This window comes from Mus musculus, chromosome 11 (genome assembly GCF_000001635.26).
Source record: "Mus musculus strain C57BL/6J chromosome 11, GRCm38.p6 C57BL/6J".
Lineage (NCBI taxonomy): Eukaryota > Metazoa > Chordata > Mammalia > Rodentia > Muridae > Mus > Mus musculus.
In genome coordinates this window covers 118304816-118321713 of record NC_000077.6, presented here as the reverse complement: position 1 = coordinate 118321713, position 16898 = coordinate 118304816, and the positions used below count along the sequence as shown (strand labels likewise).

The window sequence follows — 16898 nt, the reverse complement described above, 5'->3', positions numbered from 1 at the left end:
GCCTGGGATACAGTTGCCTGGGATACAGTTCCTACAGGACCTGCTTCCTTACCATCGATGTCTAAAGTTTATGAGCCACACCAGTGTCACTAACTGTAACCTGACTAATATGCTTTCCCACCCCCATGTCCTGCTTCTCATAAAATACACGTTACAGAAGGCCACACGCGGTGGCAGGCACTTGTAATCCCAGTACTGGGAAGGAAAAGACAGGGTGGACCCAGGGGCTTGCTGGCCAGAGGCCTACTCACTGAGCTCCAGGCCAGTGAGAGACCCTGTCTCAAAACCCAAGGTGGGGAGCCAGTGAGGATTATACATAAACTCACATGGTAGAGAGAAAGAATTGAAGCTCACAAGTTGCCCTCTGACTTTGATATATTGGTTGCAGCGTGCAAACTTTGCCAGCCTCCAATAAATTAAAAAAAAAAAAAATCAGCTCCTCTCCTCCAAGCAACAAGGCGATTGGCATCTGAGAAATGAAAGTCTCCTCTGACCTTCACATACATGGCCCATAGGATGTTTTCCACGGAAACGTCTTCCTTTTGAGTTGCTAGGGTGGGAACTTAGGCCCTCTTGCATACTAGGCAGGTGGTCTGCCCTGAGCTGTACTCCAGTGCTCCCCAGTGGAGTCCCCAGATCTGAGTCAATCAGGCTTTGAGGTAGATGACCCCTCTGCTCTAGTCCTCAAAGCCTGTTTGAGGATGAGACGCTGGAGTGTCAAAGCCACTTCACCGGCTGTCCATCAACCCTACCTGCAGGAGCAGGATTGCACGCCAGGCCATTCGTTAACCGTTTCTCTAGCGACCGATAAGCAGGAAGAACCAGACCCACAGTGGCTGCAGCCTGCTGTTCGCAGCCACCCGGGCAGGGGCTCCCAGCTTCTTCTGCCTTCACCCTTGTCAGCAAAGGATTCATTTGGGGATTTGCTGGTTTGGGCTGGTTTGTTTTGTTTGAGACAGGGTCTCACTTTGTAGCCCTTGCTGACCTGGAACTCACTATGTAGACCAGGATGACCTTGAACTCACAGATATCTACTTGTCTCTGTCTCCTTACCCCCCACCCCAAGTGCTGGAGTCAAAGGCATATGTCACCATGTGTCACCACTCCCAGCTTTTGTTTTCATTAGCCCAGGCTGGCCTTGACATCCTGACCCTCCTGGCTCTGCCTCCCAAGGGCTGGTAAGGTGAGTGTCACTGTGCCCAGTCTTATTTGGTATTCTGTACTAGAGATTGAGCACAGGCCTTGGTGCAGGCTAGGAAGTACTCTACCGTCTGAGCCGTGTCCCAGCCACAGCGAAGAACTCTTGCTGACAACCATAGCATGACAAGCCACAGAACCTCCTCTCCTTGCTTATGACAAGACAGGAGTCTCCTCTGATCCCTCAGGTTACAGCAGGTGGGAAATAGGCTCACCTCCCCATAGGGAGCACATCTTACTCCCGTGGGCAGAGCCTGGATCCTGGTCATGGGGACTTTCCTTACATCCCTGTCTCTGTGCTTTGCAGTGATCAGAGCCAAAGCAGTGAGCGAGAAGGAGGTGGATTCCGGGAATGACATCTATGGCAACCCCATCAAGAGGATTCAGTATGAGATCAAGCAGATAAAGGTACATTGACTGTACAGGGGTTGGGGAGTAGGGAGCAGGGGCAGGGGCCAGGGCAAGGCTGGGGACTCAGCCACCACTAGGCCAGAGAACTGAGTTGTCAATCTACAAGAACACAAAAGCCAGGCAGAAATGTTACGTGTTCAACTATCTCAGTTACCATCCTATGCTGTGAAGCAACACCAGGGCCAAGGCAGCACTGGTAAAACCAAGAATTTAATGGAGTCTTTCTTATAGTTTCAAAGGTTTAGTCTCCGATCACCATAGTGGAAAGCAGACAAGAGCATGGTGCTGGGGCAGCATCTGAGAACTTTACATCCCCATCCACAGGCAGAGTGAGAGACACACTGGGCCTACCATGGTCATTTGAAACCTCAAAGCCCACCTCTAGTGACACACCTCTTCCAACAAGGCCACATCCCTTAATCCTTCCCATACAATTCCACCAGCTGGGGACCAAGCATTTAAATACCCGAGACTATGGGACCATTTTTGTTCAGAGCACCACATCTGTCTAGTTTCAGAAACGTGCTATCCTGATTTTGTTGGGTGATACACTGGTGTGTAGCTTATTGTAAAAGGGTGAGTCTGGCAGGTGGGTGTGCTCAGGGGTAGCTTTCCTCCCTGTGCTGGGCCGCTTACTGAGAAGGAATCCCATTGGGTGAACAGGACTGTAGTCAGAGACACCATATACACACACATACACACACATACACACACCACACACACAGCACATATACCACTGTCGTCAAAGAGACTGCACACGGCAGCCATAGTGACTGTGGTGGTGTCTGCTAGTGTTTTCAGAGTCTTTTCCATGTTGGAGACAAATAGGAAGAGATTCATATTGGAGAGGGAGTGGGAGAGGGAGAAGGAGAGGCTGAGGTTGTGGCTCAATTGGTAGAGTGCTTGCCTAGCATACCTGAAGTCCCAAGTTCAAATCCTAGCTTGGCAATGAGATGTGCTGGTGCCTGCTGATGGCAACAACTGCCTTGAAGTTCAAAGGAAAACAGCTGGCTCCTCCAGTGTTAGGGACAGCTTTGCCACACCATAGTGGTTGTGTCACCTCAAGGGGATGACTAGCCACTCGATACCAAAGCCTCTTTACGAGGCAGAGAAGCAGGTAGCCTTTCATAATATCCTCATTGCTTAATGCCAAGGAAGTGACTCTGACCTTTTGGAGTGGCGTCATTTGAGATGCCCAAGGAGACCTTGCAAGCTTCTTCCTGCAGGGTCCTCTAGGAGAGAGGCTGGAGACTGGGCTGTTGGTGTTAAGAGCACTTGCTGCTCTTTCAGAGTTCAAGGCCCATCACCCATGTCCTACAGCTCACAACCACCCGCACTTCTGCTGGAGGGGATCCAGCGCCCTCTTCTGGCTTCTGAGGGTATCATGCACATGGCAGCAGACATGCAGACAAACACATCTTGTAAAGAGAAATAACCTAAACCTTTAAAACTCAAAGGAAGGATGAAGGAAGGGAGGAAGAGACAAAAAGAAAAGCCTTTCTCTGCAGTGTTAGGAAGGACAGGAGTAAGATGGGAAAAGTGGGGACACCACACACACACACACATACCACACATACACCACATACACATATACACACCATACACATCACACACACACATATACACACACATACACACACCACACATACCACACACATACCACACACACCATACACACACATACCATACACATATACCACACACAGACTGCACACATATACCACACATACCAAATACAGACACCACACACACACAACACAACCACATACACAACACAACCACACACACAACACACACACACATATATGCCACACACACCACACACACGTACACACTCACACACACACACACAGCTAGCTGCTGGGAAATGTCTTCCTCAGCAGGGCAGCTAAAGAGCTGGGTAATTAAGGCATTGAGAAATCAAGCCCTCTCCCGACTCTGAGGTTCTGTTCTGGTTCCAAGGGCTCCTTTCTCTCCTTCGTTGTTTCCTGGTAGCCAGTGCTTCAAGACCAAAATCTCTGGAAATAAGCAGGGTGTTGCAGTACAAGCCTATAAGCCTAGCATCCTGGCTGAGGCAGGGGAATGGAGAATTCAAGACCAGGACTGGCTACAAAGTAAAAAGAATCCTGAAGTAGGGCTGGGGTGTAAATTATTGGGCTTAGGTTTAATCCAGAAGTGGGGGTGGGGGCTGGGGGGTATGAAGATCAAAAGAAAATGGGAAGTCCACAGCAGATAAATTAACACAGTTCCTGGGAATGAAGATGAGCCCTCCGTGGCCAGTAAGACTCTCTAGACCTTATCCAGAGGTCCTAAAATGACCTCATGCAGAAATGTCCTTGGAGAAAGTCTCCCACAGATGACAGGACTGTGCTTACCCGCTAAGATGTCCCCACAGCCCTCAGCAGACGACTCTGAACACCTTCGCAAAGCAGTGATGGCTTGTGAATCCATGGGATACGCCTGTGCAACCTGGGTCCTGGGTTGGGGGCATGCCTGGGTGCAACCATGTGTTCCTATTCCCATCATGCTCTGGGTGGGAGCCACATCTCTATTATACCTGCCTTCCTGTGTTTTGCAGATGTTCAAAGGACCTGACAAAGACATCGAGTTTATCTACACGGCCCCCTCTTCAGCAGTGTGCGGGGTCTCGCTGGACGTTGGAGGAAAGAAGGAGTATCTAATTGCAGGTGTGTGGGAGTTCACCCTTCCCCACTGAGTGCTGAATTGTGGTGCAGAGAATTCCAGTGTCCTGGTCCCTAAGGAACAAACTTCCCACACTGCCCTCTAGGGACGAAAGAGCAGAATTGCATTGGGCCAGGGACTGCTGATAGCCCATGTACAGGAGACATGAGTGGCCTTTGTTGGAGGCACCCACCTGGCCCTCACCTATACAGAAGCCGTCTGTATTAGCAGCCTCTCCAGCAGGCCACATTCTTGGGAAGGCCAGCAGCAATCTCTTCCCTGGGCACTGGCTGGGCGTTTAGGGGCTTTCCCATTTCCCTACAGAGATCGCACAGGTCCTCCACTGTCATATTATAAAGGTGTTGCCGTGATCCCCCAGTGCAGAAGAGGGCTTGGCCTTGAGCATAGTGATTAGCCTGGGGTCTGCTTGCAACACCTGCCAAGAGCCAATGGTTATATTTCCTATGAGCTGATTGCGATCATAGAGCAGCTTAAAACCAGAAGTGGTAGATAGAGGTTCTTAAGAATAGGCTTGGAGCACCCCTGCTGGCTCTACCCAAAAAACAGGTTTATTTTTATGTATCTTGAGTGTTTTGCCTGCTTCGCTAGCCACCAGGATTCTTGTAGCCTGTATCCAGTCCAAGTCAAGGAGAAGAATCTGGGGCTTGGGTATCTCCTCAGGAGAATCCATGTGTGGTTAGGGCTAAGAGCCAGTTTCTAACTAGAACCTTCCTTGACAAAGGCCAGGAGTTACGGATAGCTGGTTAGTACATACTGGGTGGGGTTTACCTCAGGGGCCAGGCATGCCATCTCCTGTGCACATGGATACCAGGAGTATTTTTTTTTTAACCTCTTGGGGCCAGACCTGTCGGTCAGAGCTGCTTATCACTTGGATATCCCAAATATGGGCACTGCTTTCTGTTCCGTGAGATAAAAACCAGCCCACTGAACCATTTAGAGGCTTCAAATAGGCAGGCAGCCTACAAATAGGTAAGCCATGTCTTGCTATCAGGAGCCTGACACACAGTGACTGCTACAAGCAGGCTCAAACTCGTGCCTCATTCCTCGTGCCTCGATGGTGTGAGGAAGCTGCAGGATGCCTGAGCAAAGTGGGGGCGGGGGGGACAATGGGAGAGTCTTGCAGGGCAGCGGTTTCATGGTCAGTGCTGGGGCTGCTCTGTTTTGTAGACTTGGGCATGCATTAAGGCACTCTCCGTGCCTCTTCCCTGCCTTCTCTAAGAGCCAGGCTCTGGGTCCAAACAGGAGGCCAGATAATTCCAGTGACCATGTGGGCGGATGTCATAGTTTCTGTCATGCCATATCCCTGCCATCCACATTGTCTGTCAGAGGTTTTCCACATATGCCGTGCTTTCTCCTGTCCATGCAACACCCATGCTTGCCATTGCCTCCTCTGTCTTAGAAGAATGTCACACAGATATCATCACACAAGTCTTCTAGGCCTGCTAAGACCCAACTCCACTGCAGCTCCAGGTACAATGCAGACTAAAGGTACCCGAAGCCACTCAGGAACCATGCACCTGGCATCTTAGACTATATAACACTTGCTGCCCCGGACACACTCCTGACTAGCCACAGAGCATACTGTCAATACATGACACTTGTAAATAGGCTGCATGCTGTTTTAAAAACTTCACTAGTATAGTTAGGTATGGTGGCATACATCTTTAGTCCTGGCACTTGGGAGGAAGGAGAAGGCAGATCTCTGTGAACTCACAGTCCTAGGCAATGAGATCTTGTTTCAACAGCAACAAACAACAACAAAACCATAAAACTCCTTCCTGCAGGATCTAGGCTAGTTAGATTGCCAGTGGGTGAAGGCACTGGCCATTAAGCCCGAGTTTGATCCCCAGGACCTACACAGTAGAAGAAAAGCAACTCTTGAGTTTTCTTCTGATTTACACACACACATGTGCATGCACACATGCATGCACATGGACCCACTCACCCATATACACACACACATGCACACACACATCACACATGGACACACATACACACAGATGCACACATACACACACACACATGCACACTCACCCATACACACAAAATGCATGAAAGTAACAAAAACTGCAGAAACATGTAAAATGGAGTGTGCCTCTATAACTGCCTGAGCAGAGGACTCGGTGGCACTAAATGTATCCACAAGAGTGTGTAGCTATCACTGTCTATTCCAAGACTGTGTCATCTTCCCAAACTACATCTTGGTCCCACTGGCCACAAGCATCTCAGTCCTTGTCTTGCCCCAGGGCCTGGGTTCTGGTCCCTGCCATCTACTTTCAGTTTCTGTGAACTTACATATTTTAGGCAGCTCTCAGGTCTAGCAGGGTTATATCCTTTTGTGGCAGTTTATTTTACTGGGCATGAAGCCAGGTTCTGTTCATGTTATAGCAAGTGTATGACCTGTCTCCCTTTTTATACGTATGTGTATATACATATATACACACATATATGTATATACATACATACATATACACACATATACATACATACATATACACACGCATGCACATACATACATATATGAATACATACACACACTATATACACATATAAACACAGTCATACATAAACATACACACATGTACATACCCATATACACATATATATACATATATATTAACACACAAACACACCCATATATACATATACACATACACATGTATGGACATGTACATCCACATGCATACCCATATACACATGCATCCATCCATCCATCCATCCATGTATATGCTCATATACATTCACATACATACATACATACATACACACTTATATATCATATATATATATATATATATATATATATACATACACATATACATGCATACACACTTATATATACAGATTCACATACATTCACATGTATATACCATATATGCATGCATGCATACATACATACATATACACACATATATATGCATACATACTTACATATACACATTCACATACATTCACATGTATATACCATATATGCATGCATGCATACATACATACATATACACACATATACATGCATATACACTTACATATACACATTCACATACATTCACATGTATATACCATATATGCATGCATGCATACATACATACATACACACACACATATATTTTGTGGTGCTGGGTATGGAATCCAAGGCCTTAAATATGCAATGCCAGGGGCTCTAGTGCTGTTCGGTTGTGTATTTTTTGTGGTATTTTTCCATTGAATTTGACAAGTGATTTCCTAATTTTTTAAGGAATTATTTATTTTATGTATATGAGTGCATTATAGCTGTTTTCAGACACACTAGAAGAGTGCGTCAGATCTCATTACAGATGGCTGTGAACCACCATGTGGTTGCTGGGAATTGAACTCAGGACCTCTGGAAGAGAAGCACTCAGTGCTCTTAACTTGAGCCATCTCTCCAGCCCAGGATTTCCTATGTTTGATGTTTCTGTTAGCTTTCCAACTCAGACGTTATATCATGTCTGAAGCTGAAGCAGCTGAAGGCTTCCATGGTGAAGGGGAATTAACCACACATTTACTTATTTCATGTATATGTGTGCAGATATGATGGCATCTGAGCGGAAGTCAGAGGACATCTTGAGGGAGTCAGCTCTCTCCTACAGAGCAGCTCCCAGGGATTGAACTCAGATAGACAAGTTTGGCAGCAAGCGCCCTCATACACCAAGCCATTTCGTTGGCCCAGTGGAAGAAAATTGAATATGCCAAGAGAGAGCAAACTAGTATAGCAGAAAGGCGGCAGATGGGACATGTGCCAGGTGTGCACTCTGAAAACACACCTGCTTGGGTTTGAACTGGTGGCCAACACCTCAGAAACCAGCATCCTCTGCTTGGTGGCCTGAATTGTCAGTGTCCCCCAGACCAGAGGTAGGGCAGTTGTTGTCATATGAAGTTAGAGATAGCAGAGTTGCTGGGTGCCGTTACCAGGGCCTAGTCCACATTCATGAATAATTGTGTTTCATAAATAAATGCAAGGTGACAGACACCTGTGTCTGTCACTCTGAATGAAAGCCAATGAGTGTGATGTGGTAGCTGGGTAATGAGCAGGTTAGCCTCACAGGAGAAAAAGGGAGAAGGGTCTGCAGAGGACCTCAATAGAAAGCCACCCCTGGGACAGGCAGTAGTGGTGCATGCCTTTAATCCCAGCTCTCAGGAGACAGAGGCAAGTGGTAGATCTTTGAGTTTGAAGCCAGCCTGGTCTACATAGTGTGTTCCAGGACACTGGGCTACACAGAGAAACCTTGTCTCAGAAAAATAGCCACTCTGGGGACAGGGGGATGGCACTGGGGAGATGGGTCCACTGGGAAAGTGCGTAAATTCGATCCCTGGAGCCCCCATGAAAGCTGGACATAGCAGCCCATGCCTAGAACTCTAGACACAGGAGGGTCCCTGGAGCTCACTGTCAGCCAGTCTAGGTGAATTGGTAAACTAAGTTCAGTGAGGGACTCTGTCCCAGAAAATTAGATGGTGAGTGATTGGGGAACATATCTAACATCCAGCCCCCCCCCCCACACACACACACAGGACCACCCTTAGAATATTTACAGACAGCCTATGCTGGTTAGGACAGCCAGAGATGTTTTCCTTTGTGCCTCTTTTGATTTCTCCCCATAAGGACCATTCTTTGGACAACTCAGTCTCCTTATTCTTCTCTTACGAGGTGGAACGGGCCTGAGGCACACTGTGCAGATAAAGGAAAAAGAAAAAAAGTAAACCTCTCTAATCTTTCTTTAGCTCTTGGGGCCTGGTCAGGAACCTTCTGATTGGGCGTGCCTTTATTTCCCCAATATGGTTCCTGTTCTTTAGGTCAGGACAGGCCCTTTAACCAGGGGCTAGCCAGAAATCACGTGGCCCAGCAAACTGCCCAGCCAGCTGGCTGTGGACGCCTCTTCCTCCCAGGCTGGTGATTCAGCATCACATGTGGATTTGTATAGGTTTTTCCCTGTAATTTTCTTTTAAGTTTCTCTCTCTTGAAAGGAAAAGTAAACACACAGCCATAAACATACCCAAGACTCTTTCCAGGTTACAATGTTGCAACAGACGATTACTCCATGTGAGCCCAGGCAAGTGTGGTTATGCTAAAGGGGCTTCTTCTTTTCTTTTTGAGTTAGTGTTCACTAATTGTACAAATAAGAGCCGGCCTCAAGATGGCTCAACAAGTAAGGGTGCTTGCCAAAGAAACCTGATAACAGGAGTTCAACCCCCAAGCCCTTTAAAGGGAGAAGGAAAGAGAAGACAATACAAAGTTCTTCACTGACGTCCACATGTGTCCTGTGATGTGTAGGAGTGCTCACATACACATAAGCATCATACAAACAACAAACATTTAAATCCGAGTCCTTGTGACATTTTCATGCACGTATGTAGTGCACTTTGATCTGGGGCTGGAGTGATAGCTCAGCGGTTCAGAGTGATTGCTGCACAACCATGAGGACCCGAGTTCAGATCCCAATACCCATGTAAAAAGCCAGGCATGGTCTCACACATGAAGGAGTGTGGTGGCTGCAGATAAGGGAATGGGGAGCCCCTGCCCTTCATTGTTGGTCTCCTGAATTTTCTCATTGAGCATTATTTTAGTTTCCTTTCTGTCATTGTGATAAAATACCCTAACAAAAAAAGCAGTCTAGAGGAGGAAAGGTCCACTCACAGCTACAGGTTATAGTCTCTCAGTACGGGGAAGTCAAGGCAGGAACTTGAAGCAACTAGTCCAGAGCAGAGAGGGAAACAATACATGCATGCTCACCTACTTGATTGCTTGTAGTCAGCTCTGCTTCACTCTTATGCAGTCCAAGACCCCTACCTAGGGGATGGTATCCATCCTCCATCCTTTGGTTCTTCTTAGATAAATTCACATAGCCCGGGCTGGCCTCAAACTCACCATATGGACAAGCTTAGCTTTCAATTCATGATCCTCCCACTCGTACCTCTTTGTACCCCACCACACTAGACTCAAACATGCATTGTTTCTTTTTTTTCCAATGGTGTACACCCTTAATCCCAGAATTTGGGAGGTAGAAGCAAGTGGATCTCTGTGAGTTCAAGGCCAACCTGGTCTACAAAATATTTTCCAGTACAGCTAGGGCTGTTACACAGAGAAACACTGTCTCAAAAAATGGAAGTGGGGGGGGTTGTGTTTTTTTTATTATTTTATGTTCATGAGAAAAAGAAAGAAAGAGGGAGGGAGAGAAGGAGGGAGGGAGAGAGAGAACAAGACTGAGAATATGCTGAGTGAGACGCAGCGCCCACAGAAGAGGCACGAGGGTGTCCTATCCCCTGAAGCTGGAGTTACAGGCATGGTAATCTGCCTCTGCCTCACGTGAGTGTTGGGAATTGAACTCTTGTCCCCTGGAAGAAAAGCAAGAACTCTTAACCACTGGCCATCTCTCTAGTCCTAACAGGAGTTGTTTTAAAACTCAGAGTACCTAGGCAGTGGTGATGCAGGCCTTTAATTCCAGCACTCAGGAGACAGAGAGAGGCAAATCTCTAAGAGTTCAAGTCCAGCCAGTGAGTTCTAGGACAGCCAGGACTATACAGAAAAGCCCTGTCTGGAAAAACCAAACAACAACAAATACTCTCAGAGTAGTCTGACCATGGTATTATTAGAGCCGACTCTCAACACCCAGAGCTGTACCCAGGTGCAGGAGGAAGACAGAAGGGGGAGACTTGTTGCTCACATTGACCTGGTGACTCTCCTGACAGGAAAGGCAGAAGGAGATGGCAAGATGCACATTACCCTCTGTGACTTCATTGTGCCCTGGGACACGCTTAGCATCACCCAGAAGAAGAGCCTGAACCACAGGTACCAGATGGGCTGTGAGTGCAAGGTGAGCAAAATCTGCATCGTTGCCCCTCCCTGCATGAGTCCTCACCCCTCCCTGGCCTTGTCCATCACAAGATCTCTAAGTGGAATGGGGGTGAGGCCTTGGCTTCTCAGCCCCTCAGGATAGTGAGTCCTGGTTTTGGACTGAACTCTGCGGCAGTAAGGAAGTGAGGCAGTCTGTCTAGAGACAAAGCCTGTGGTCCCAGGTCCCTGAAGAACCTTGACTTTTGACCCTTTCAAGAAATATATTCAGGATAAGGGGTTGTGGGGTGGGACAAAGCATATAAATTAATCCACATGTCTGGCAGCTCCTAGGAAGGAAAGCTCTAAGGAAAGGAGATTTTTGTGAGGAGAATACAGTCCTGGAAATGTTTTCCTACCATGTATAGGCATAAAAATTGTGTGACCAAGAGCACAGGTATGTTCCCCACATCCTAGACTTCCATGCATGAGTCTCTGTAAATGTGGTATTCTGGGGGTATTTGTCTATCATCTCAGAATCTGCTCAGAGGTGGCACTAAGCAGAACTGTAGATGCACACGTGCTTAGATGTGACCAGAGTGGGCGGGATTTATTCCCAGATTTGGGGGTCGTGCCAACTGCAGGGAACCAGTGTGTCCATGGCCCAGATGCTTTATCCCTCACCAGTGCAGGATGCATCACAGAATAGCCAGCATCCCTCCTGTTACCAGGAGTGAGCCTGGGAGTTGCCCACAGGGTCGAGTCCTATGGGCCTGTGCCAGCTGACACTTTCTGGTGCTTCCTCCCCTTCTGGCTGGTGTTTCCCATCACTTGATTATTGAAGGAGTGATTCCAAGCCCAGGTGGCTAGCCGAATACATGTCAAGCATGGCTCCACTGTGCCTGGCACCTCAAATGCAAACACATGTTGGCCATGATTATACACCACATTTAGGAGGCTGAGACAGAAGGATTGCTGAGTTTGTAATAAACCTGAACTGTAGAGTGAGTTCCTTGACAGACTGGGCTACAGAGTGAAATCCTGTCTTCGGGAAGTATCTCCATTGAGAGAGTGCTTTCTAGCACACATGAAGCCCTGAGTTGTCTCCTAGCACCACATAAACCAGCTGTGGTGGCACATTTCTTAACCTCAACATTTGGGAGCTGAGACAGGTAATCTTTGATTATCACTTGTTACATAGAAACGTGTAGGCCAGCCTGGGATACAAAAGACTGTGTCTCAAGAACAAACGAGTAAAAACGAAGTTTCTTTCTTCATCTCTGTGTGGCTAGAGGTGGACACTTGAAGCTCCATAATTTTTGGTTAAAAAGCTAGTGTGACCCATTGACCCAAGCAGGTGCTTTAGAACAAGTAAGAGCATCACTTAGTTCTAATCTGTCTCCAGTGTAAGCCCCTTGTGGTGGCTATAGTTTCAGGAGGACCTAAGCTGAAACCATCCCTTTAAAAAGGTAGACCAGATGGCACAAAGCAGAGGTGCATCTGTTACACCAGAATTGTATAAGTAGGTGGATACACAGGTTTTCTGTTGTATGCCGGCCTGTGGCTTACAAGGACCGGGTACACCAGGGAGGCAGGCTGGGACTGAAAGAGACTTAGACAGTGAGAGGTTAATGGAGCCAAGAAATGATTCTGTTCAAGGCCCTCCAGTTTACTACGAGAGTCTACTTATAAAAGGGGAAGGCCCATCCCCTGCCAGTCCATTCTTGGTGTCTGGAGCCAGCCAGTAGGTGATGTGCAGAATAGGATGTTCCTCCAGAATGTATCAGGTGCTTCTTAGCAGGTAGCAGTATCTTGGAAAGAGCAGTGGCAGGTGGCAGAAAAAAAGAGCCATCTAGGTCAGAAGGCTCCACCTTAGGTAATTTCCTTCACAGTGGCAGCAAGGTCAAAGTCTGGATCAGCCTACTTCAGGGCTGAGGGAGGCTACAATTCCTCCCTGATTATATAATAAAAATAGCAGGACCGAGGCATAAAATTTATTTATGCTCCATAGTCCTGCCTAGGAATTATGGTGGCTGGCGGCTGTGCCTGCCTTAGGATCTCAGATCTTCTCGAACCATCCAATTCCGTCATAGGAGGCTACGTGCAGCTAGTTTGTGTAATATTTCACACAAACATGTCTCTGTGGTGTATTATCAACAGCCACAGCCTTTTGCCATGTACCCCTGTCTTCGATTGGTATGATTCCAGATCTGGTTGCCCGTCATTGACTAACTAGCCCTCATAGCACACCTTATTCCCAAATCAGACCAAAGCCACAATATGTACTTAGAATTCTTCTTGATGAAAATTAATAACTGCCACCTGCCTTGTTGGAGGCTAGGTTTTACATCTGCTGTAGTCAGGCTGAAGGGCGTTGCTGACCTGCTTGAGAAGCAAAGGTGGGACAGTGAAAAGCAACAGTATAAAAGCTTCTTTGTGGAAGCCCAGGTACGTTATTCAGTTGCAAATTAGCAACAATCAAGCTCAGGCTCTGGCCTCCCTGTGTGGGGGAGCTGGCTTTAAGAAATAGCAGAAAGGCCAGAGATTCTCTGGAAGTAGAGGCTGTGCTCCAAATTAACTTTGCTAGGTAATTAAGATTTTTAGCTATCTTCAATAGGAATCTCTAATATTGGACTTATTACTAGACCAGTCCAAGATTGAGTTGGAATAACTGGTCACATTGAGGGAAAAAGAAGAATCATTATAATTCTTTCTTATGACTAATCTTTTTAAGTCAGATTCCACAGTCTTTGATGTTCTTTTTTACCATAAGGTTAAAAAGCTTGAAGCAAGGCAGCTTCTCTTGTCCAAACTGGAAAAATGGCAAGCAAGGATGGGTGGAAAACATGTACCCAATTCAGCTTCCTAGTCACTACAGTCAGGGCACTGAGTGAACTCACCTGTTTTGTCACACAAATTAGCCATCATGCTTCTGCAGCATTCTGTGGAGAGAACCTATGCTTTTCCCTTTCCTAATAAGGTAGCTGTTCAGGATCAAACCATATGCCAATAAGTAGATCCTTTTAAGATACTATAAAGCATTTATTAAGTTCTTTGACATCTAAATTTCAAAATTCTAAAATAAAAGTATGATTTAAAAAATGTGCATGGAAATGCACTAAATAATATGCACGGGGATATAATTTCCCCCTTCTTTGTCTTTTAAGAAGCTAAAGTTTTAAAGTTCCACAATACCTTGTCCTTGAGAATTAATAATTTGTTGACAAAACATCTCAAATACTTGACTGTTATAGTCAGTTTTAATGTAACATGGGCAGTGACTAATAGCACTTTCAATTGTTTCTCTTGAAGAGCAGTTGTAACTAGAAAGCTTGAAAAGTTATTAATAGTCACATTTGCATTATTTATTTCTTTATTTATTAATCAGAAATAAGAGCATTCATTTGTAGCAATTTATTAAGTAAAAGTCCTCAAGAATTAACACCATTAGGTGGAAATAAGTAGTAACTGAGGACACTAATAGCAAAGAATTTTTTATAATTTGATATGCACAATTTCTAAGAATATTAAAATATTATCTTAAACCATAACTGTTTTGAATATATAAAGAACGATATTATATATCCAATCTATCTTATATGTAGGACCTGTAGAGTGCCTGAGATATAAACCCAGCATGGCATTGCTTTAAGATGTCTAGGCAATCTAGAACAATTTATTAAATGTCTAAAAACAGCCTTCTTAAAAGGACAGCATTTTTTCTTATGAGTTGTATATGCATAAGCAATTGCAAATTTGAGAATTAATAGCATCCGAGGGACGAACAATCTTCAGCAATTGTGATCTCTGAGATATAATATTGACTATTAATATACAAATTAAAGCTTGATTATTCAACATTTTAAAACACCATCTACAGCACACAATTTAATTATCTGTGTGGAAGCAGGAGGAAATTCAAAACAATAAGCATATGATTCAATTCACATGTACTTTTTTCCCCATACAAGGGCTGTTTTTAAACACAGTAACTGGAATGCATGCATGCATGAATTTATAGAAAATACAAAAGCATGCATAAAAACAATTTTTAACTTATCTTTGGGATATTGATTGTCAATTTTATTTAAAATGATGGTATGTAATAGATCAATTATTAATATTCTGTAATAACCAATTTGATTGTTGTTTGGAACAAGGAACAGACACTTAGTCAGGTTTTTAAGACACAATTTTTGTTATAGTTATCCCAAACTATATGAATTTATCTTATAATTCTTTGTTAGCACCACAGTGGCTTAATAGGATGCTGAAACTGCGCTTTGAGGTGAACACCACCTCGGCCTCGCCCTTGAGGGGCATTAGCTAATAAAATACTTTTCACTTAGGAAACAATATACACTGATAAGTTCAAACTCTTAGCTTCTTGTATAGAAGCAGAAATGATAAAAAATTTTTCTTATATAATGTAAAACTGTGTTAGCCATACCTACAGCAATATTTTCCAGTGACTATCAGTTCACTAGAAGCAAAACTCTTTACAATTATCAGAATGTAAAGGAAAAAAACAAACTCTTAAATCTATAATAACTTTACATGAAGTAGGCAAGTCAAATCGCAATGTCCAGATAAATTCTACAGCCTGATTGATCCTTTTTATAAACTTCGAATTTAAACTTTATTAGAACAACATCTGGGTAGATCTGTAACAGTGTTCTTTCAGCTAAAAGAAATTTCCCCTGGAGGCAAGTTTCCAGAGCTTCCCTAGGCACCGTTTGCAAGACAAAAGAAAGTCACACAAACCGTGCAGAAGCTGCTCTGAGCTTCGTTCCTCTTGCCATGAGGACAGATTTTACGATTACTAAGGTTCTTTTACAATATTAGACCATAACTACAACCTTGGGAAAGCAAAACCCAATTTCAAAATAATTTATTACCTTAGAATCAACATTAAAACTTCACTACCACATTGTGAGATTTGGCTGCCAATTTAACCTATGAATGCATGACAGTGCAAGCTTCAATGTTTCATTCTTAAAGAGACCTTGCTTTAAATCTTATCTTCAAATTTACTTTCTAGGATAAGAATCACATTAAATATTATCTCAGCTAGAAGTGTCTTAGGAGGCCCGGTTTTTTTGGCCCACTTTATGCCACGTGTTTGAAAGGCTCCAAACCTGAGTTACCAATTTAAAGCTAACTTTCTAGTAACCAATGTTACACCTTTTTGATCATACCCAATAACTTATAAGCTAATACTCTACGATGAAGACACGCAGAGCATATTACACCTCTAAGACCAGTAAAAAGCCAAATGAAGCGGCTATACTTAGACCAATCAGAGAATTTTAATTTTTCTAGCTATAATTATAAAATAAAAAGCACTTTGTCATTTGCTAAACACATTAATCACAAATGTAGAGAATCCTCCAGGCAAAAAACCATCTATCAGCTTTTTTGCCCCCAAACCAAGAGGCTGCAGGCTCCTTTTCTCAAAAAACAGTTTTTCCAGCAGGAGCCCTCCTGGCTAAAGCATGTGGCCACTCTCTTGCTAAACCAGCAGATAAAGTTTTAGTCATCTTTATTTTCAAACGTGAAACACAGAACACTCAGTCGTTCAGACAACGAAACAAAACACACATGAATTGACATGTAAACGGACCGGTGCACCAGACATTAGACAACACAAAGAGGGCAGAGAACTTCTGCTGTAGAGCCAGAGAGAATAAAGCAGGGCGTCCCCCGAATTCTCTCTGTCTCTGGGAGAGTTTCAAAATACATTTCCTCTATATATTTTACTCCATCATTTTGAGCCCTATTCCTCTAGCCTGATGCAGTTCTC

The 16898-nt window shown here is 44.8% G+C and overlaps 1 protein-coding gene across 1 annotated transcript in view; it reads left to right on the top strand.

The window, feature by feature from the left end:
- Timp2 (tissue inhibitor of metalloproteinase 2) overlaps positions 1–16898 on the top strand; it is a 54351-nt gene that overhangs the window by 33698 nt on the left and 3755 nt on the right. Inside the window, exons 2-4 of the mRNA NM_011594.3 lie at positions 1505–1605; positions 4187–4295; positions 11014–11138. Coding sequence (NP_035724.2) covers positions 1505–1605; positions 4187–4295; positions 11014–11138 — 335 coding nt within the window. The remainder of the gene's footprint in view (positions 1–1504; positions 1606–4186; positions 4296–11013; positions 11139–16898) is intronic.